This window comes from Salvelinus namaycush, chromosome 10 (genome assembly GCF_016432855.1).
Source record: "Salvelinus namaycush isolate Seneca chromosome 10, SaNama_1.0, whole genome shotgun sequence".
In the NCBI taxonomy this organism is placed as follows: Eukaryota; Metazoa; Chordata; class Actinopteri; order Salmoniformes; family Salmonidae; genus Salvelinus; species Salvelinus namaycush.
In genome coordinates, this window is record NC_052316.1 from 38297256 (window position 1) to 38321234 (window position 23979).

Consider the following 23979-nt stretch of genomic DNA (forward strand, 5'->3'; position numbering starts at 1 on the left):
GAACTAAGGTGGGATGCTTTATAGGCCTGGCTAATAGAATTCGCTGTGCAAGCAGACACAAGGTCACAATCTGTAAAATATTCTGAACCTGCACACTTGCCCACTGCCACATTTTTTAAACAACAATCTAACACTTTCTCATTCTAAACCCCACTATACATCTAAGAGTGATATGCTTTTCAGGGACAAAAAAAGACCCCCCATCTTGAGCACTGAATTTAAATCAAAACTTCCAAGGTGGTGACATTTCCATCAATAAATAGCTTCAGTGGCATTTAATGTGTCTAGTGTTTATAGTATTATATTATTGGTCGAGACCTTATTTACTGGTGCTCTGGTTGGTCACAACTCTCTTCTCTATCACCGCCTTGCGGGAGGTGGAGGCGGGGCCTATGCTGACCTTGCTGGAGGACTCGTTCAATCCTACAATGCCGCTCTGTGAGCCTGCGCTGGACTCTGCGGCTGAGCTCTGCTCTGTGGTGTAGATGACTCTGTGTGAGCCAGAGAGGCCGTTCCTCTGCATGGACCCCTGGGAGAACCCTAACACCCCTCCCTGGCCTTTCTGCACCCCACTACCTCCGCTGCTACCCCCCTGTCCCTCCATCACCAGCATGCTCTGTGACCCTGATAAGCCCCCTCGCTGCAGGGAGCTACACTGCTGCAGCCAGGCCTGACCCCCCTGAAGGACCTGACCCCCTTGTACCAACTGCCCCCCCTGAAGAACTTGCCCCCCCTGAAAAACTTGCCCCCCCTGCAGCATTTGCCCCCCTTGGAGCATCTGCCCCCCCTGCATCACCGGCCCATCCACAACCATCATACCCTGAGAACCAGACATGTTCCCCATATGGATCAGGCCTCCCTCTCCCCTGCCAAGGGTGCCCTGAGCCTGGGTACCGGTCACCACCCGTTGCCCCTGCAGCACCAGGCCCTGGGCCGAGCCTGACGGAGGCCCGTTGACCATTATCATGCCCTGTGTGTTGGGGACCTGTTGCTCCACTACATAGTGCATCTGCTGCACCACGGGCTGCATCATAGGCTGCATGGTGGTGTAGTACATAGGCTGTTGCTGCAGTAGGAAGGTCTGGCCCTGGCTTCCTCCCACCATGTCCTGCCTCAGAGTAGACAAACGATCTGAACGATCTGACTCCCTCACCACAGCCCTCTCGACGTGTGTCACCTGGGCCGGGGCAGGGGGCGGTGCTGGGGCTGGGACCGGGGCGGCGGAAACCACTCTGGACGCCACATTGGTCGTCACACTGCTGGCTGCTGTTGGCATGGAGATGATGGGTCTGGGTGGCAGAGGGGCAGAGACTTCAGTTTGGATCCTCTCTCCGCGGCACACCTCGGCCAGGGTCTTGAACTTTGGCCCCAGGTCATTGAGGAACTGGAGGTCGTTGTCAGATTCCAGGAGGCTGCAGCATCCCACCGAGCCCACAGAAGAGCCCTGGCCCTCGTAGTCATACACCAACTGACTGTCCTTCTGGATGTGGTTTTCAGCTGCACAATGAGCTTTCTGAAAATACAACACAGACCCACACAGACATATGTTACAATACAGACACATCAATTAACTTCACCGCCTGCCACCATTCATTATACCATACATTCAGTGTATATAGATGGGTTAGCTGACAAGGTCAAGGAAATTTTGTGCCCGCTTCAATGGGGCACAAGTCCATGAGTTGTTGCGATTCTGGATGGCCATATAGCTACCAACGATGACAAGAAACTGCCATGAGGGGAATCGTAAGTGACTAGTTTCAGCTAGTTTCTGATACCATGTGTTGTTTTGAGGTGTTTTGACTGATTTCATGTCAATGCTAATATGGCAAAAAATACGCTAGCAAGCTAACCAACAACGGCAATGATGTATTTGACAGACATCAAGTGCTCATTGTGCAAATGTATTTATGTTTTCAATAAACATTTGGAGATTAAATATAGACCCATATTGTCAACAATCTAAGCCAACCCCGTCTGTTTTGCCCCATAATTCCGCATATGTCGGTTTTGTTGCTAAACAACCAACCTGTCTATTCTACCAGTTAAATATACACACAACCTTTCATATATGGACACTGTATTTCTATTTGTGTTCTCTACTCCATGTTGATGCACAATCTACTGACCTGACAGTCAGAGGGTAGATCTATTTTCTGCCTCCTTACCTGAGAGTAGTACTCCTCCAGGTAGTGATCAGGCAGGGCGATGCCTTCATAGGCTCCTCCTCCCTCTCTGCTCTCATACTCAGAATAAAAGCCTCCTCCATTCCCATGGCCGATTATCTCTCCTCCATTCTTATATCCAATATCCATAAGGCCGTCTGATTGGTAGAATCCACCGCCCATCGTGGAGGAGGAGTTCTGGAACTGATCACCACCTATCATTAGCCCCGCCCCTCCGGTCGTTGCTGCAATGGTTCCCGCGTTGATCATTTTGACCCTTCCTGTGTCGACCTGAACTGGTGCATTCAGCAGAGGTACTTCCTGTAAGAGGTCAGGGGTCAGAGGGTTAAAAATATATTGCTGTGACATCTTGGACCATTAACCCCAACGAGAAACATACTACCATAGTGGAATCATTCACACAAAAGATTATCTGTGACCCCGCACGCACACACACCCTTCTTTCCCCTTCTTACCGTGTTCTCCCCCTGTCCCTCAGTGTGGTAGGAAATGAGTTGTGCCTTGGCGTCAAAGGGCATCTCAGTGAAGCCCCCAGGAAGACCTCCGGCACCCCCACACGTACAGAACAACAGCAGGAGAGGGATTACTGTGGAGACAGGACCATGAGAGGGGGGTTAGACAATACATAAGAGTAGCAGCTTCAATTAAAAACCAAGAGCTATGACCTGCCATTACACGGCATAAGCAAGAAAGCAAGAGTAGGGCTGATGCTGACTATACAGTGAGCTCCAAAAGTATTGGGACAGTGATACATTTTTTGTTGTTTTGGTTCTGTACTCCAGCACTATGGATTTGACGGGTGAACCGTTTAGAAATTATAGCACTTTTTGACCATAGCCCACCCGTTTTAGGGGACCAAAAGTATTGGGACAAATTTACTTATGTGTATTAAAGTAGTAAAAAGTTATGTATTTGGTGGTCCCATATTCATAGCACGCAATGACTACAACAAGCTTGTGACTCTACACATTTGTTGGATGCATTTTCTGTTTGTTTTGGTTGCGTTTCAGATTATTTTGTGCCCAATAGAAACTAATGGTAAATAATGTATCGTGTCATTTTGGAGTAAATTAAACTAGAATATGTTTCTAAACACTTCTCTATTAATGTGGAAGCTACCATGATTACAGATAATCCTGAATTAATTGTGAATAATGATGAGTGAGAAAGCCACAGCGGCATAAATATCATACCCCCCAAAAATGCTAACCTCCCCTGTAATTGTAATGGTGCGAAGTTAGCATGTCTTTGGGGTATGATATTTGTGAGTCTATAACTTTCTAACTCATAATTATTCATGATTCATTCAAGTTGAGCCGTAATCACAGCCTGGTCTCATAGACTAGATGTAATGTAGTAAACGTAAATCCACTCACAGTACAAGACTGATGTATTTACAAGTGTAGCAGGAGACCAACTACTTTTTTGTTTATACCGTATGATTTAGTTAAAGGGGCACAGCCATGGGTGGGCCAGGGAGGGCATAGACCTACCCACTTGGGAGCCAGGCCCACCCATTCGGGAGCCAGGGCCCAGCCAATCAGAATGAGTTTTTCCTCACAAAAGGGCTTTATTAAAGACATAAATACTCCTCAGCAACCCCCCTGTGGCATTGTGTTGTGTGACAAAACTGCACATTTTATGTGGCCTTTTATTTTCCCCAGCACAAGGTGTAATGATCATGCTGTTTAATCAGCTTCTTGATATGCCACATCTGTCAGGTGGATGGATTATCTTGGCAAAGGAGAAATGCTCACAAACAGGGATGAAAACGAATTTGTGCACAAAATTTGAGATACATAGTTTTTTTGTGCATGTGGAACATTTCTGGGATCTTGTATTTCAGCTCATGAAACATGGGACCAACACTTTACATGTTGCGTTTATATTTTTGATCAGTATATTTCAGGTGTCGACTCAGACTTGCTCTGACATAAATATCAATCAAGTTCAGGCAATGATGTTTGATTAGGCATTCTGTAGTAAATTCAGTCTTAAATGGCGCAATAGATGACTTAGTGATATGGCTCTCTTGTCTCCTCAACTAAAGCTGGGATTGTTTAAAGACAGATCAGTTCAAAGCTGTGTGAGAGAGGAGGGACTATGGGAAGAGTTTAGTGTACCAGCCATAGAGATGGATAGAGGATTCATCATGGATCTGACCCATTTTAGCATGGACATTGCAATTGAGGGCTTCCACCATGCTATTTTAAAGTAGTCAACTGGGTGGGGATTCCTATGGGCTGTAGCTTCAATGGCGCTGCCCATGCTGTCACAGACGCTATAATGGCACAGATATAAAGATGAGTCATCTATCTCTATGGTACCAGAATATTTAAGAGGATCAGCCTGACTGAGCAGGGCTCTAAGCAGAATTACTGATCTACAATACAAATTCCCTTGCATCAGAAATATCTTCTCATTATATGATCAAGATCAGTGAATCTGCGCCTTGCTCAGGCAATCCCCATCCCCTCGATGACTAACTCTAGCTCTAACCATGTCACAATGATGACTTTGATTTTCTCACTATTGTAGACATTGATGAACCCAGTTGGTCAAAAGATTTGTCCTGAAAATATGGAATACATTTCCCTTGTTTCACTGCAAATCCCTGAATGCATTCTGCCTTTTTTTCTTCTAGATGATGACATCATACTCACGCAGTAGCGTCAGCAGACCCAGGAAGAGCAGTCCAATTGCTGCAGGCCCTAGCACTGCCCCGGTTGAGCCCTTAGCTCCTCGCGTCGCGCACGCCTTCCCTTTGTCCGCACACGTGCAGACATCTACCTTTAGCTTCTGCAGGTCAGGACACGCGTGCCCCTGCTGGTCGCGGATCTCCATGGCAACTGCGTAGGAGCCCGGCCACAAATCCTTTTGGGACCTCAGGATGGTTGAGGTGTCTGTAGGGTCAGAGGTTAGACACAAACACAGTCATACATGAGACAGGTTGTCAGATAGATATACTACATCTGTCTGGGGATTGGGACCACAACATGGACGGTATCACTTTCCTTCCTCATCTCTATGACTAAGGAAATAGGCATGTCTGTCAAATCAAATCAAATCAAATTGCATTGGTCACATACACGTGATTAGCAGATGTTATTGCGGGTGTAGCGAAATGCTTGTGCTTCTAGCTCCGACAGTGCAATAATATCTAACAAGTAATATCTAACAAATTACACAACATATACCCAATACACACAAATCTAAGTAGGAATGAATTAAGACTATATACATATGGAAGAGCGATGTCAGAGCGGAACAGACTAAGATACAGTAGAATAGTATAGAAAACAGTATATACATGAGATGCGTAATGCCAAATATGTAAACATTAAGTCATTTAGATACCGTAGAATAGTATAGAATACAGTAAAAACATATGAGATGAGTAATGCAAGATATGTAAACGTTATTAAGTCACTAAGATACAGTAGAATAGTATAGAATACAGTATATGTGATGTGATATGCTTGGCTATGCTACCACTCAGTGTAGCTCTTCTTTGTTACTAGACTAAATAACCCTAATGGTTTTATTGTGTGCTATCATCATCTTATTCCCTCAGTAGGAACTCCATTCTCCAGGCCTCTCACCGTTTAGGTGCTCGACCACCCACACTCCCTCTGTTCCCTCTGGGATGATGGTGAAGGTGAAGGGGGCTCCGTTGGGGAACGCATCCTTGTCCACTGCAGTCACGGTAATAGCATCGGCTGTCATACACATGGTCTGAACGTTACTAGTAAGCGTGGGGCAGTGGTCGTTCAAGTCCTCCACCTGGATGGCTACCATACCCGTGGCTGTCTTAGAGGGCATGTCTGAACAGGAAAAGAGTGCAACAATCAATCAATCAGTCAGTCAGTTAATCAATCAACCAAATGTATTTATAAAGACATAGAAAGGAAGTGTACCCATAAGCACTTCAGCCCAGCTTGAACAAACGGAATCATGTGCTCGACTTGTAAATCCCAAAACATTCCTTACCCCAGGACACTTGAACAGGTGACTATCAGGGATAATACAGAAAAAGGAGCACTCTGTTTCTGCATAGATCTGATGGATTTAATAACGAAAAAATCAAACAGGCTGACGTTTCTGCGTAGCTCGCCTTCATCAGAGCCTTGAGTAGGAAAAGGTGGCAGGCACTAAGCGAGTGCTAACCATGGCTCAGCCTCCACTTTGAAATTCTGGGGAATTGAGAAAGTTTCTCTCTCCACCAGAGGCAATATCGTGAGGAAATTGCTACAGATAGAGGCATTTCGGACGGACTGCTTAGACGCAGTCGAGCGAAAGGGTCAGCTCTTTCTCTTCTTTCGTAAATATGTTTTGTTTTTGTTTATTTCTCTTTCCTTTGTTATTATTCAAGTGGAATGCACTGTATATGTAGGAAGGAATCTAGAAGGCTTATTATACTTGGTTAAATAGCCCATGTCTAGTTGATATTATTGACAGCTCTAAATGACATGTTTGAAAAACATGGCAAGTGTGACACTCCCCTGTGAGGTTAAATAGGTGCCTTCCACCTTTTTCTACTCAAGGCTCTGATGAAGGTGAACTACGCTGAAACGTCAGCCTGTTTGTTTGTTTGTCCCGTTAATAAATCTATCAGATCTATGCATAAACAGACGGCTCCTTTTTCTTTATTTCCCTGGATAGTCACCTGTTTAAGTGTCCTGGGGTAAGGAGTGTTTTTGGATTTAGAAAGCCCTTTTTACCATCAGTAGTTGTCACAAAGGAATAGGGAAGAAGATTGTTAGGGGAGGCAACCCATTTCTGATTTTGACAGTTGTCATGCACATTGTTATTTGTTATGAGTGAAAGCTGTGTACTCCTGTTAAGTGACGGTGCTTTATCCCACTCTGCTGGGTTAAAGAGTACTACAACAACCCTGCTTGTAGGGTGCTACCACAGATAGAACAATGAGACAGATATTTCACCAGGTGTAAAGTGAAGCATCCGATTGGCGTTACCACTCACTACCAAATATGGTAGTAGCCCACTTCTCAGAGTAGGTGTTCCCTAATGGAAATACATGCTAGAACGTGCAAATAGGGTCTCGCTAGCTTGTGCTTGACTCTGCCCACCTTCTTCCTTGTTCTGCCCACTATGATTCATTTGTTCCCATTTGAAATGACAGGCTGGGGTCTATCTTGGTTTCGTTATACAAATCTTTGGTGCTACCCCATGATGTATATAAATCATGGGTGCTACCTCCTGTTGGTGGAAACAGAGTACTACAGTTCATCTGCTTGTGAGGCTGGTCTGCTCCCTCTGCTGGTGTATGTAAAGCAGTACTGCTGACCGTTTGTTCCACAGCCCAGACATACCACAATTATGAATGGTGCGAAACATACCACAAGATAAACCTATTATATAGATGTATTAATCAAATCCTTGACTACAGGAGCCGGATTCACAAAACATTACTTACGAAAAAACGTCAGAAGTTTCTTAAGGCAAAAATAACTAGTGCGTAAATGCAATTCCTCAAAATGTTCTTAGGAATTCATAGTTTTCTTAGGAACTTCGTAAATATCTTTTCTAAGAACTTCGTAAATATCATCTTATGTGGCATTGACATTAGTGACGTGCTTGAAACCAATAAATAAGCCTATGTGACAGGGATGATATGATTTGGTTATTTTGTTGTTTTTCACACATTGGTCATTATAGCCATCAGGCTAGCTATATCAAAACTAAAAATGGATAACCAAGGAAAGAGCAATAAAAACTTAGCTTGACGTGATGGTGGAGGAAATAGCAGCCAGGAAAGGGTTGCTGTTGGGGAGACTTGATAACTGCGGGGTCAATACAGAGACCAAAAAGAGAGGATGGGTGAGAATGGCCGAGTCTGTCGCCACCGTCTGGGGTATGTCAAGGGACAGTGACGCTGTAAAAAATAAGTGGTCCGACATCAATTCGGCTGCAAAGAAGAAGGGAGCTGAGAGACCATTCACGTGGAACAGCTGGAGGAGAAGGTGTCGTCTATGATAGGAGAGACGGTGGTAGACTGCGCGACCGTTAAGTTAGGTAGCTCCGTTAGCTAGCTAACGCGTAACGACATTATAGCCAACATAGCTAACGACGTTAACGTTAGCCAAGTTCTTCTTTGTAAATTGACAAGATAGTGCTAGCTATTTAATGTTATGGGTGTAAGATGGCACAGTGATGGCATCTGTTGGTAAATGTTAATTACTGCAATATCAGTGTTTTTACCGGTGTGCTTGAGATACCCGGATGTATTGCCATGTACTGAACAAGACTGGTTACTCGCATCAATGCCTCTGTCTCGTCATTTAACATCCAAACATGGCGTCAGAGAGTCGGATAACTAACCATGATCTCCGCAAATTAGAGTGAACTGTTCTGGTTTACAAAAAAATGCTTCCTTGAGTAAAATGTTGCCGGAATTAACCTTAGCTAGAGTGAGTTTGCTAGTTAGCAGTTAGCTTAAGAGTTGTGTAGCACCGGTTAGACATGGCAGCGAATATTCCCCCTCCCGCCGTTGTGAAGCTCAGCGGAGATTGGCGCACGAACTGGGATACGTTTAGAGGTGAATGGGAGGACTATGCACTAGCCACGTGACTTCTGGAAAAGGACGATGATGTAGTGGCTGCCACTTTGAGGACTATAATAGGAACTGAATGCCAACACGTATACAAACACAACCTGAACCTAACAGCAGCTCAGCAAGGTAACGCAACAGCTATTCTTGATGCTCTTGAAAATTACTTTAAGCCAGCAAAGAACGTTATCTACGAGCGTTATGTTTTCGGTTGTTGCAAAGAGGGGGACGGGGAGTCCATTGACAGCTTTGTCACCAGCCTAAGGGAAAAGGCAGCTACATGTGAATATGGTGCTTTAAGAGATGAACTGATCAGAGATCAGATAGTGCTTGGTATAGCTTATGAGGGCACGCACAGACATTTGCTGAGAGAACGTGACCTGACGCTGGTTTTGGCAATGGAGACATGCCGTGCAGCAGAGCTTACTGATATACCGATAAGGTCCATGGAGCTAGAAAGGCAACATATGGACAATGTCAATGCTACATTCAGGCAGCTAGTAAAGAAATTCCCCTTTGCCACAGCTAATGCTAATACTACAGCCAACTCTGCAGTAGACAACCCCAAAACGTGCAGATATTGTGGCATTTCTCATGGACGGGGTAAAGAACACTGCCCAGCCTTTGGGAAAATATGCAAATCCTGTGGTACAGCTAATTACTTCACAAGGGGGTCTGCATGAAAAGCAAGAGAAAGGAGGGTAAAGTGAACTCCATTGAAACAAACACAGATGAAGGGAACAACAGCACAGAGGATGTATATGCTAGCGAGTGCATAGGGGCAGTGAGGGCAAAAGGAAAAAAGTGGTTTGTCACTCTACTACTTAATAATAAACCACAGCAATGCCAGCTAGATTTGGGAGTCACATGTTAAGTTATGAGCCTTAAAGACAAAAGGAGGCTCGCGCCCAGAGACAAACTCACACAGAGTAGTACCAAGCTGAAACTGTATTCAGGCCAGTTCATGAACTCTTTAGGCCTGTTTGTGACGTAGTGTGTTTTACGTGGCCAGAAACACACCCTTGAGTTTGAAATAGTTGAGGCTAGTCAACAGCCATTACTGTCAGGGTCCACATGCGAGCGCCTTGGGCTTATTAACTTCACCATCCCAGCTGATCTTAACATTATAGACAAAGTCCAGGCTGGGCCTGGAGACACTCCTAAGCAAATACCATGATGTCTTCAACTCACTGGTTGAGTCAGTTCCCGGTGAAGTCCACTTTGAGTTGGACGCAGTAATCCAGCCTGTCCAGTGTGCAACCGGCAGTGTACCAGTGTCCATGAAAGCAGCTACGAATGCTCAGCTTGACAAATACGAAGCAGATGGCCACATCACATCTGTCACTGAGCCTAAAGACTGGATAAGTAATATGGTTATCATCAAGAAACCAGACAAGCTACGGATATGCATTGATCCTGTCATGACGTTGCCTGTTTGGGTACATCAAGCCCCATCCCCCTCTCCCTGCCTCCCCCTTTCCTCATTCAACCCATGCTGTGGTCACAGAGAGACGTCGTAAATTCCTGAGAATCTCCTCATGGCCAAACAGTATTAGAGAGAGGGTAAACTTTCAGGACAAAGGAAGTTTCTTCCACCTCACAGAACTTGAGGTACGAACAGATTTCATGTTCCTGCAAAAGTATAAAAGATCGGTGAAGATTCCAGCTATTAACCGGTCCGTTTGTCACAATGTGGGAAACTCATGGGAGACTGTGTGGCTACATTACCATACCGCTGTTTGTATAATAACCTCAGATATGAGGTTTACATCTGTTTGTTGTATAAAATGAATGAGTGAGTATGATACTGTTTGTATAATTGTGTAATATGATTTTGGACTGTTTAATGAAGAAAAATACAAATCCCTTTTGATTTGAACTAAATCCGAGGACCCGCCCCTGAGCCAGTTGGGTCAGACATCCTGGGACAGCCCCTCTCTGCTATCCGAATAAAAACCCAACTCTGAGAAATTATCAACAGACCATGTTTTTCTCCATAGGAGGAGAACGAAGGTTGTGTACCATTGCTGAATCGTTTAACCACACCACGTGGTTAAACTCAAAGACTATACCGACAGAATAAGAACAAGTCTTTGATATTGACTACTAGTCTGCAGCTAGGAATTCGGTATCATTGAACGCGAAGAACGACAACCGCCGAAACACCCATTCTATAACGAATGTCACTCTGAACTATCCACAATAACCAAGACAGAGACAGAAGAAACTCCAACAGAAACTAACTTTTCTCCAGCGATCAAGACGACACACTGAGCGTAAATATATATATATTGATTGCAATTGTTCCCGAATGAGTGAGCGTTCATGTTTAAAGGATTAGCATGTCAATTGTTATAGTTATGAACTAGTCGACCCCCAATTTTCCCTTTGTCTAACAAGCCGCCATGCCGGTTCAGCCCACTAGGGCATATTTCTCCCATCATTTCATGTAACCATTTTAAGTTTGTTTGTTTGTTTATGCATTTCTGTGAATTACTTAGTTAGTAATAAATAAATGATTTAAGACAATTGATGTATGGATGACTCATAGTGAAGACTGGGTTCGTGCAGATAACCAACAATTTACGACGTTTGGAATGAGACTAACGTGAGGTAAAAATAAATAAATCATTAATCAGAAGACTATTGATCAGATATGAAAATATCTGAAAGGTTATATTGGGAAATTATAACTTTGTAATCTGACTACTTTCCCTGGTGCCCCCGAATTCATAGTTAATTAGTTACGTTATTAATCAGTTGATTGCGTAATCCCTAATTACAGGAATCTTTTATATAAACTATAAGTCTTCAATTTAATGATAGCAAAGACACGACAGATCCTAAACACCTCAACCGGGCTCTGTGACGTTCACATTACATTATGCCCACGTTGGAGGATGCTCTTTACAAGCTCCCGCAGGCCAGAGTATTCACGCTCGTGGATGCCAGAGATGCCTTCCTGCAGTGCAAGCTCGACGAGCCCAGCAGCTACATGACCACCTTTTGGACACCCTGGGGCAGGAAGTGGTGGTTGAACCTCCCGTTTGGGGTCTCCGTGGCAGCAGAGGTGTATCAGCGGAAACAGCACGAGCTGTTGGTGGGACTCAGTGGCGTGGAACCAATAGCAGATTACATCCCCGTAGTGGGCTGTGGGGACAGTGATGAGAAGGCAGAACGTGACCATGACGCCAAGCTGCTGGCCCTGATGGACAGATGCAGACAGGTCAAGCTAAGGCTAAGCATAAAAAGCTTTAGTTTAAAGTGCCAGAGGTCCGCTTTCATGGGCACATCTTGTCCTCCACCGGATTGAAGGCGGATCCTGAGAAAGTGAAGGCTGTCTTGGAAATGCCCCCCCCCCCCCCCCCCCCCCCCCCCCCCCCCCCCCCCCCCCCCCCCCCCCCCATCTGACGTGAAGGCAGTGCAGCGCTTCGTCGGATTTGTGACCTACCTGGCCAAGTTCCTAACGCGGCTCTCTGAGGTGTGTGAGCCACTTACGAGGCTCATGGACAAGGACACCATCTGGCATTGGCTCCCAAAACACGACACAGCGGCGAGGGAAATAAAACAACTGGTCACCCAGACACCTGTACTGCGATACTACGATGTGTCAAAACCTGTCACAATTCAGAGTGACTCGAGACAGTATGGAGGGAGGCCCTCATGCAGGAGGGCCAGCCTGTGGCATTCGCCTCTAGGGCACTCACTCCAAGAGAGCAGAACTATGCCCAGATAGAGAAGGAGTGCCTCAGCATTGTGTTTGCATGCCAACGCTTCCACCACTACTTGTACGGGCACGACAACATTAACGCAGAGACAGATCACAAGCCCCTTATTGCTATATTCAGCAAGCCTCTCCTGAATGCCCCAAAACAACTGCAGAGCATGCTACTGGCCCTACAAAACTATAACCTCAAGGTGGTGTATAAACCAGGGCCGGAGATGTATGTGAGTGACACGCTCGGCAGGGCTACTGCATCAGGCACACACACACACACACACACACACACGCTCCATGCATGAACAACACGCAGTGTTCAGCTTACAAACAGTGCAAGTGGATGTTGAACACATCAACCAGGTTGACTACCTCAATGTTACGGACCAGCGCCTTATACAAATCAGACAGCACACAGACAGGGACAAGCAGCTCCAGGCATTGAGGTCTGTGATTCTGATGGGCTGGCCCGACTGCAAGGAAGAAACTGCTTTAGCCGTCAGAGAATATTGGCCAGTCAAAGAGGAGCTCAGTGTTCAAAACGGAGTAATATTCAAGGGTCAGAGAGTCGTTATTCCCCGGTCTCTGCGCCCTGAGATGTTGGCACGCGTGCACTCAAGTCACATTGGAGGTGAGGCCTGTTACAGAAAAGCATTTGACACACTGTATTGGCCAGGAATGCAGAGTGAAATCAAAGACTATGTCAATAAATGCACAGTCTGCAATGAATATGCCATTGAGCAACAGAGAGAGACGATGATGTCCCACGAGTTACCAATGTGCCCCTGGCAGATAGTAAGTCTAGATCTCTTTCAGCACAGTGGCAAAGACTTTCTGCTGGTAGTCGATCATTACTCAGACTTCTGGGAGATTGACCTCCTCCCCGACCTCTCAACAGAGACAACGATCAAACGCTGCAAGGCTCAGTTTGCCAGCTATGGCCAGACAGATTTCAGATAATGGACCCCAATTCTCCGGATTTGAGTTCCGAAAATTTGCTGCAGAATGGGAATTCAAGCACATCACGTCATCGCCACGACACCCAAAAGCTAATGGGAAGGCGGAGTCGGCGGTCAAAATCGCAAAAAAGCTCTGCGAGAGGGCAAGGATGCCTGGAAAGCAATCCTGTAGTGGCGCAATACCCCAACAGAAGGCATGGATAGCAGCCCGGCCCAGCGCCTCATGGCACGGCGCTTAAAAGCAACTCTGCCAGTAGCCAACACTCTCCTGGAGCCCTGTGTGGTGACAGACGTGCCACTGAAGCTACGTCACGGAAGACAGGTCTCCAAGTTCATCTACGACAAATCAGCAAAAGACTTACCTAAGCTCAGGGTGGGTGAAACAGTGCGGATGAAGCCACTACCAGGGGACCAGACGGGCCTCTGTAGACTCGAATCCTGTGTACAGAAAGTTGCACCATGCTCCTACTTGGTCAAAGTGAATGGATCACTGTACCGTTACAACAGGGTTGACCTTCGGATTGCTAAGCCAGCACCTACTCAGAACCCCGATGGTCATAGGGGTCGCATGACAAAGGACGGAACCCCAGCAAGTCATATGGGGCCTGAGGCACTGGGCGAAGAGCTAAGGGATCACAGGTTGGCCGCTCCCTCGCCCATCAATACTCCCCTTAGACAGGCAGGTGACACGCCTGTGCGGGAACACGCAGTCCTCGTAGACGCCCCCTTTCTTTTTACGCTGCGGGCGTCTGTCCCAGCCACCAAAAATACTTAATCTGTAGGTTTCCCATTAGGGATTGTTGACAGACAGAGATATAAAAAAAAATGGGAAAAGTGAAGAGACTATCAAAATGTGTGAAGTTGATACCTGAAAAAAAACTAAATTGTTCATGTTGGAAATTATTACTAGGTTTGTTTTGTTAGTGAATTGACAGCTCCTGTCCTATTTTATAAAAGGGAAGATGTTATAGGTGTAAGATGGCACAGTGATGCCATCTGTAAATGTTAATTACTGCAACTCCAGTGTTTTTACCGGTGTGCTTGAGATACCCGGATGTATTGCAATGTCCTGAACAAGACTGGTTACTCGCATCAATTCCTCTGTCTCGTCATTTAACATTAAAATATTTAACACTTCTAGAATATTGTAATATATTGCTAATTACTAGCTAGCTAGATAATGCGTGTTTAATTTGTTTTCTTGCTGTATTTAAATATCCCGTCGCCAACTGTGTCTGTGGCGCAAGAAAACATTCATGGTTACAAAAGTATCCTTAAGAAGTGTCTTCTTAAGAAGGTTTTGTGAATCAGGCCCCTTTACTGCACATCAGATCTAGTGCCAGTCTGTTTGTGCTATGATGTCACCTCCTTGTCACTCATTGTCATGCCAAACATGACATGAAATGTTTGGCTTGACAAGGACAGCAATGGAGTTTACAAGAGCACAAACAGATCTAGGAACAGGCTACATCCGGTCAGCCTTGATGTATGGATTACGGAGTATGAGCATAATACAAGGCTATAAGGAGACAGGAGTGTACTCTTCTCTATTTTCAGTGCTTAGCAGAGCCACAGAACATGGATAGTGTTACAAGTTAGGATTCAGGCTCAGGGGTTATATAGACTGATGTTATATAATCTTGTGCTATGTAGAATAGATTGTAATAAGAGATCATGTCATTTCATTCATAAATGCTACAGAAGGCTATAGACTAACTAGTTCAACTTGAGTTATTCATGTTATGTAACATATGTCCAATACAAAGGTAGCAGATGTGATGAGGTAGCCCTCTGTGCAGCTTCAAAAACAGTGTCACCCTCAGGCAAAGATGGAATTTCATATTGCGCTAACTGTTAAGATTTTGGTTTCTCCCATGGGAGACCCAGGTTCAGATCCTTCCCGTGGCACATTGACATTCAATATACTGTAGGGTGTTGTGTGTCAAGGCTAAGAAGCTAACTACCAAGAGGCTGAACTAGCTTACCTTGGGTCATGCAGAGAACTTTGGCGTAGTATGTCCCGTTGACCAGGAACTTGGACTCTCTGTCAGGCATCTTATTGAGTTTAATATCCCCAGTCAACTCATCAACGGTCAGCCAGTTGTCTGGGTCAGAGCCCTTAGCATACCTACATCAGGAAAAACAGGGATAGTGGAAAATGTTTTGGTATATGAACTTATGCATATCGGATGGGTGTTGTGTATTTGAGCTCAACAGATCAGACAAGGTATTGCCAAGTGTGTGCTGTGTGTGTGTGTGTGTTGTGTGTGTGTGTGTGTGTGTGTGTGTGTGAGCCACTACAGACCTGACGTTCTGTGCAGGCATTAGTGTGTCTCCGTCGATGGCATGGTAGGAGCCGATCACCTTGTTGATCTTGAAGTCTCCTCCCTCTGAGATGGGGATAGCCTTGACCTTGGGGTCAAACCGTGGCCCCTCTGGCTGGTTCTTCACGGCGATCTTTACTGGGTAGGTCTTCATAGGTTTCCCTGTAGAACCTCCACCACCAAACCACGATCCTCCACCTCCTCCTCCACTACCTCCTCCTCCACTGCCTCCTCCTCCACTGCCTCCTCCTCCACTGCCTCCTCCTCCACTACCTCCTCCTCCACTACCTCCTCCTCCTGCCCCACTTCCTGCCCCACTTCCTGCCCCACTTCCTCCTCCTCCTCCTCCTCCTCCTCCTCCTCCTCCTTCACCATTATAGGGTGGAGCCTGGTTAGCTACGGCTATTCCCAGCTCAAGGTGTTTGACGTCTTCATAGTCTACAGACTAATGGATGGAAGAAACAAAAAGGCACATGTAAACAAATGGATCATTTCAGCAGAAAAAGAAAGGAGAAAATGTGTGTGTAAGTGTGTGAATGCATCTGCGCGTGTGTGTGTGTGTGTGTGTGTGTGTGTGTGTGTGTGTGTGTGTGTGTGTATACAGTATATCTGTGAATGTATGACTGTGCAGTGTGATACTCACGCCGTACCTTCTTGAGCATCAGAACTCCCTCGTTGGTCTTGGGGTCTGTCTCAATACTGAAGTAGCCAGCCTCGTTGCCCTTGACGATTTCAAACTGAGACACCCAGTTAGGAGTGTTCTCCATGTCCATGTCCTCCACTTTGAACCTCATCACCTCCACGTTCTCTGTGTTCTCCTCAATACTGCCCTCATACTGCAGAACCACACAAAGAGTATCAGACACTACATCAGCCTCTAGTGTCCTAACAATATACAGAGGAGGAGTAATATTAACCTGGTCCCAGATCTGTGTATGTGCTAGTCAACACCTCTGACTAGCATAACTAGTTAACATTGTCTTCCGACAGATGGCGCCATTCCAAAGCAATGCATTGCCATGAACAGTGGATATGGAGTCATCATCTGACGTGAGACAATGAAACAATTATATTATACAGATCTAGGATCAGGCTGGAGTATGCTGTTGGGAGTGTTTCCTAAAGCACATACAGATCTGGGATCAGGCTGATGGAGTAATGTACTAATTACCTCATCTTTCTCCAAAGTGGGAGGGTTGTCGTTCACATCCTTGATGTTGACTCTAAAGGTTCCGGTGCCGGTGTTGCCCTCTGGTCTACCGTTCAGATCTGTAGCTTTCACTGTCAGCATGTACCAGTCCTGCACCTAGAAAACAAAAGAGATAAATATATATATAAAAACTGAGTCTCTAATAACAATCTGTCTACTAAAAACAGTGTGCATGCGGCCGGGAAGTTCTTGTCCCATCGCGCTCTAGCGACTCCTGCGGCAGGCCGGGGGCATGTATGCTGACACGGTCGCCAAGGGTGCGGTGTTTCCTCTGACACATTAGTGCGGCTGGCTTCCGGGTTAAGCGAGCAGTGTGTCAAGAAGCAGTGCGGCTTGGCGTGGTTATGTTTTGGAGGACGCACGGCTCTCGACCTTCGCCTCTCCCTAGTCCGTACGGGAGTTGCAGTGAAGGGACAAGACTGTAACTACCAATTGGATATCCCGAAAAAGGGGTAAAAATAAAGACAAAATAAATAGAAAGAAAAAATAAATAAAGATGGGTGACTATGCTGTATGTACCTCTCTGTTCAGTGTGGGCTGTTTTACTCTCAGTTCTCCTTCATTGGTGATGTAGAACATGCTCTCTCCTGGAGGCTCCTGTTTAATTATGGTGTAGGCAATCCGAGAGTTCTCATTCCCTGGTTCGTCAGCGTCTGTCGCAACCAACTTCATGATGGACGTGTCTACAGAAACAGAAAAAAAACTGTCATCAACACTAATATCTCTATTAATGTTCATCAAATAACATTGCCCCAGGACATTTAAAAAACATTCATGGGATGTTGTCATGCTATCATTAACTTGGCAACCCAGAATGAAAATCTTGCACCAGCTACTCGATTATTAGTTACGTTGTCTGTCCATGAGAGATTATGCTGTCATTAGCTGGAAAACACATTGGGATTGCATTGGCACATTCCCATTTTCTAGGGGAAGTTGTAAACATTTTACATTTTACATTTGAATCATTTAGCAGACACTCTTAAACAGAGCAACCCACTTTTCTAGGGGAAGTTCTTGATTTATTGCCAAACACTTGCCTTTTGAGCTGAGCTCGTACACCTCTCCTGGGTTAATGTCACCGAAAATAGGAGGGTTATCATTTTGATCCACAACTTGGATCCTCAAATCAATGTTCTTTTCTGCTTGACTGCCATCAGTGAACCTAGCGGTACCTGACAACTGAAGAGAAAAAACCATCATCATCTATCTATCTATCTATAAATAAACCAAAGGACATCATACATTGCGACAGTACTAATACACCTGTGCTATATCTTCAGTCATTTGGCTCTGCTGTAGGTGGGATACTCACATTGTACATGGCGATAGTCTCCCGGTCCAGGATACCAGTGATGCGTACAAAGCCGGTGTCAGGGTTCACTATGAACAGGTTGAAGGGGTAGTTAGTAGCTCCCACCCCAGTTAGAGAGTACTGCACATTACCAGTCCCATCGTCTGAATCTGACCGGATCTGAAACACAGACACACAGATAGACAGAGAGTGAGTCGACACAAACACAAAATACAACAAACATGACAGCAATATTAACATTGCTAGAGACGAGAGACACGTATTTAGAGAGTTGGACCAATGTGGTTTCCGCATTATAGTGCATTTACAGTACCAGTCAAACGTTTGGACACACCTACTCATTCAAGGGTTTTTCTTTATTTTTACTATTTTCTACATTGTAGAATAATAGTGAAGACATCAAAACTATGAAATAACATATGGAATCATGTAGTAACCAAAAAAGTGTTAAACAAATCAAAATATATTTTATATTTGAGATTCTTCAAAGTAGCCACCCTTTGCCTTGATGACAGCTTTGCACAATCTTGGCATTTTCTCAACCAGCTTCACCTGGAATGCTTTTCCAATAGTCTTTAAGGAGTTCCCACATATGCTGAGCACTTCTTGCTTTTCCATCACTCTGCGGTCCAACTCATACCAAACCATCTCAGTTGGGTAGAAGTCCGGTGATTGTGGAGGCAAGGTCCTCTGTTGCAGCATTCCATCACTCTTCTTCTTGGTCAAATATCCCTTACACAGCCTGGAGGTGTGTTGGGTCATTGTCCAGCAGAGGACCAGCACACCTCCTCCTCCATGCTTCATGGTGGGAACCACACATGCGGAGATCATCCGTTCATCTACTCTGCGTCTCACAAAGACATGGTGGTAGGAACCAAAAATCTAAAATTTGGACTCATCAGACCAAAGGACAGATTTCCACCGGTCTAATGTCCATTGCTCGTGTTTCTCGGCCCAAGCAAGTCTCTTCTTATTGGTGCCGTTTTGTAGTTGTTTCTTAGCAGCAATTCGACCATGAAGGCCTGATTCACGCAGTCTCCTCTGAACAGTTGATGTTGCGATATGTCTGTTACTTGAACTCTGAAGCATTTATTTGGGCTGCAATTTCCAATTTCTGAGTCTGGTAACTCCAATGAACTTATCCTCTCCAGAGGTTACTCTGGGCCTTTCTTTCCTGTGGCGATCCTCATGAGAGCCAGTTTCATCATAGTGCTTGATGGTTTTTGCGACTGCACTTAAAGAAACTTTCAAAGTTCTTGACATTTTCCAGATTGACTGACCTTCATGTCATAAAGTAATGATGGACTGTTGTTTCTCTTTGCTTATTTGAGCTGTTCTTGCCATAATATGGACTTGGTCTTTTACCAAGTTGGGCTATCTTCTGTATACCACCCCTACCTTGTCACAACACAACTGATTGGCTCAAACCGATTAAGAAGGAAAGAAATTCCACAAATTAACTTTTAACAAGGCACACCTGTTAATTGAAATGCATTCCAGGTGACTACCTCATGAAGCTGGTTGAGAGAATGCCAAGAGTGTGCAAAGCTGTCATCAAGGCAAAGGGTGGCTACTTTGAAGAATCTATAATATTAAATACATTTAGATTTGTTTAACACTTTTTTGGTTACTACATGATTCCATATGTGTTATTTCATAGTGTTGATGTCTTCACTATTATTCTACAATGTAGAAAATTCCTTGAATAAGTCGTTTTTTTTATTTAACCAGGTAAGTTGAATGAGAACACATTCTCATTTACAGCAATGACCTGGGGAATAGTTACAGGAGAGAGGGGATGAATGAGCCAATTGTAAGCTGGGTATGATTAGGTGGCCATGATGGTATTATGGGCCAGAATGGGAATTTAGCCAAGACACCAGGGTTAACACACCTACTCTTACAATAAGTGCCATGGGATCTTTAGTGACCACAGAAGGTCAGGACACCCGTTTAACGTCCCATCCGCAAGACAGCATCCCTACACAGGGCAATGTCCCCAATCACTGCCCTGGGAATTGGGACATTTTTTTTTAGACCAGAGGAAAGAGTGCCTCCTACTGCCCCTCCAACACCACTTCCAGTAGCATCTGGTCTCCCATCTAGGGACTGACTAGGACCAACCATGCTTATCTTCAGGAGCAAGCCAGCAGTGGTATGCAGGGTGCTATGCTGCTAGGTGTGTTCAAACTTTTGACTGGTACTATACCATGTTAGCCCACCATTAACATTACGTCAGGAAAATCTAAACAATGCTATGTAACTGAATATCTAGAATTAGAACAATATTCTAAATTCTAAAAGTTGGCTTAACTCTCTAAATATATGGCTCTGCTAGCGACCAATTGCACCTCTGCCATGTGGCATTACCTTGGCGATAAACTCTTTCTTGGTGTAGTCTACATTTTCATCTAGTTTCTGGGGAGGGATGATCCATTCCCTCCTGTGTCTCCTTAGCCCAGTGGAATGACGTGTCTCCACCACAGTCACAGACACTAAAACCTGCTTTCACAAAACAAAATACATCAATGGTTACTTTCATGGATAACAGTGACATAGCATTAGCAGAAACCCCAATCATCTCACCCACCCCATCCACTATCAATGTGTCCGGAACATATTAACTGATTGCTCCTCCTTCTCAAGTTCTCATAATTCAGTCAGGTCTTCCAAATGGTAAAGACCTGGCAGAATTATACTTTATGGTGAGTGATTGTGCTCACCCCATGTTTTTCAGAGGTGGAGAGAGAGAAAAAAAGATAAAGAGAGAGAGTATTACTTGTATTATGTTTCTCTAGATCAGTGTATCTCAATTTCCAGTCCATGGACTGGGACAGGTGCATGGCATATTTTTTTTTACCTGGCAGTCAACAATTTTATCTCCCATTTTAGTTTGGGGTCCTGGTATAGGAAGAGCCATTGTTGTATGTCCCTCTCCTGTAGTGAGTTACTCTTTGATCTGTCACTCAAACACTCAGGTTCCATGAGTTTACTGTGACTTGTAATGAACCTAAACCAGAACTTAAACCTGTTATGATACAGTGTACATCCTAAACCAACAAGTACTGAGGCATAACTGTGAAAGCAGTGAGACCGTGCCAAGCCTACTGCAGACCCACCCAGACAACCACTCCTAAGTAAAGAATAGTTATTGTAGCTTGCAAGGAGGAGTATGAACCTGTATGTAATAGTGGGTGGGCACGTGAGAACAAAAGATGAATCAGGACTGGCAAAAAACACATGCCAAATGGCATCCTATTCCCTATATAGTGCACTACTTTTGACCAGAGCCCTACGTGAGTCCTATAGGTCCTGGTCAAAAGTAGTGCACTAAATAGGGAATAGGGTGCGATTTGGGATGCATTAACATGTTTGACAAATAGCCCTGTGGATGGAATGACCAGCAAGCTTTGACAGCCAGGTCATCGTCAACATGAAACTGTTGTCACTAGTTACCACAGCCATAAAGTCATAATTATGGCTAAACCCTGCGTTTTCTACAATTGATCTTCTTAAAATCTGATTTAAAACTTAACCATAACCCTAATATTAACCACAGAGTAAATGGTTGTTTTCAAGAATTTTTACAATATAGGCAGGCCTAGCACATTTTGACTTTGTGCTTGTGGTAACTAGTAACAACCACATGAAGTCAAATTCATGCCTTTTAAAGAACAGTTGAGTGAATGCTGTAGAAATACTATTTTCTATTAATCTACAAGGTTAGGCTAGTTCCGCTATATCTCTCAGCTGTGATCCGCAGCCATGACCCACTGGGCACACACTGGTTGACTCAACATCGTTTCCACGTCATTTCAATGAAATGACGTTGAACCATAGTGGAAAAGACGTTTAATTGACGTTTGTGCCCAGTGGGACGGTTCTGCAAGGTTGCAACTAGTTACCACAGCCACAAAGTCATAAACCCCTACTTATTTCTACAATTTATTTCTTAAATTTTTATTTTAAACCTAACCTTAACCACACTGCTAACCTTATGCCAAACCATAACCTTAAATTCAGACCAAAAAGCATTTATTTGTTTTCAGTTATTCTTATGATAGGCCCATAGCCAATTTTGGTGGAAACCGTTCTGTGGATGCCATTTTCAAAATGTATTGTAGGAGGCCTTATTCATATTTCAAAACCCCTTTCAAGCAGTGCTCTCAAAATGAAAGGGATTCTTTCTCACTGTCATGAGTGAGAGCAATGTTACCATGACACCTGTCTATATGCAAATAACAAAACACTAAACTTTGGACATTTTCTCCTTTTTATGGTGGTTCTGGCTCGACCAGAGGGTTATAACGGAGTAGCATGTCAGTCCTACGTGACCCCCAAGTAAAGGTTATGGGCTCTTGATTGACTGGGTTATATGCCTAACCACCTGAAATGTGGGGCCTAAAGATTATAAGCCTACTGTCAATATTCGTTAGAAAAGTGACACATCTTTATTTTGTAACCTCAGTAAAATAATAATTGTATAGACCTACAGAAAGAATGGGTGCGCTTGTGGACCGTCATAATCCCTTTGATAGCCAATGAGTTGTGCGCACTTGTCTCGCGCATATTTGACCAGTAGGCAGTCACCTTTTTATAAAATGTATAAAAGTGTTTATTACACAAATCCTTTTTGTATTTTTAATAACGGCCTACTCTGGGAGCGAGATGAGACTTTATGACTTATGAACTGAAAATGCAAGGAATATAAATGTATTTAACAACTAGCTAGGCTACCAGTAGCCTACTACAGCCAAACATTTCCGTACAGTTTTGAGTGTCAAAACGCCGATGTCTGAACGACCAAAAAACGAATACCAACAAGAAAAGTGTAAAATTGACAATGTTGGGTAGTAATTAAATTACATTTTGCAGTATTAGTGTTAGATTAACTAAATTCAAATATTGGTAGTGTTTTCAGTAGGTCTAGTTAATTACTTTTTGGCATGTACCGTGTAATTTAGCTAACTACTGAAACTAACTACTGAAACTTTATTTTTCGCCATCAGACCTGCCTGTAGCCTAATTCTCACTTGAAACATCGTTTTTGTGTTTAATATGATACATTACAGATTATGTTAACATCTAAATAGGGATCTGTTCATGCAATTTGTATTATATGACATTTCAAATTTAGATATGATAATTTTTCACATCGTGAATCTCGTGAACTAGGCTACTTTTTCAAAGTAACTTTAGACAATTTTTCTTAAGGGTAGCTTTAGTTTAGCTTAACTTCTTCCATTGTGACGTAATTGGTAGCGGGTAAACTATATTTTCCAAGTAATTTAGCTTCACCAACACAGAAAAATGTATAATCCAAAAACAACGCCGGCAACGTCAAATAAGATAACTCACCGTGAATGTAAATAGCAAAAGAGCAGCGGCGGGCAAAGAAACCCGATTCATGACCGGAAGAATGTCCCAAAATCCAAACACCTGAGCTAGAATCCGAGCTATATCCACAAGCGAGTCCTCGACGTTATAATAGTGGACGTGGGTGAGAGACTTCTTTCAGTGCACTGTTGATGTACTGTAAATTGAGGCGGTGCCTCCTCTCTCTTCTTTGGTTGGCTGGTGACACCACATCCACACCCTCACCTGGGGTAAGATCTCTCTCTCTCTCTCTCGTTCTTGCGCTCTCTCTCTCTCTCTCTCTCTCTCTCTCTCTCTCTCTCTCTCTCTCTCTCTCTCTC

General features: G+C 44.3%; 1 protein-coding gene across 1 annotated transcript; it reads right to left on the reverse strand.

Annotated features, from left to right (window-relative positions):
• Positions 1 to 319: 319 nt before the first annotated feature.
• Positions 320 to 23758, reverse strand: LOC120054337 (desmoglein-2-like). Its single transcript, XM_039001748.1, has 15 exons — positions 23642 to 23758; positions 20654 to 20785; positions 18284 to 18442; positions 18003 to 18150; positions 17488 to 17651; positions 16930 to 17064; positions 16409 to 16594; positions 16032 to 16203; positions 15740 to 15959; positions 15420 to 15562; positions 5789 to 6010; positions 4850 to 5089; positions 2642 to 2772; positions 2169 to 2486; positions 320 to 1513 (listed from the first exon to the last, which is right to left on the reverse strand). Exons 1-15 carry the CDS (start codon positions 23690 to 23692, stop codon positions 320 to 322), a joined length of 3615 nt encoding a protein of 1204 aa, XP_038857676.1. The 5' UTR covers positions 23693 to 23758.
• Positions 23759 to 23979: the final 221 nt, after the last annotated feature.

Coding starts and splice junctions, on each gene's coding strand:
- LOC120054337 (XM_039001748.1), bottom strand. CDS start 23,692: ATGAATCGGGTTTCTTTGCCCGCCGCTGCTCTTTTGCTATTTACATTC. Junction 17,652..18,002: donor GCTCAGCTCAAAAGGCAAGT/GTTTGGCAATAA, acceptor CTGTTTCTGTAG/ACACGTCCATCATGAAGTTG. Junction 15,563..15,739: donor ATGCCTGCACAGAACGTCAG/GTCTGTAGTGGC, acceptor TTCCTGATGTAG/GTATGCTAAGGGCTCTGACC.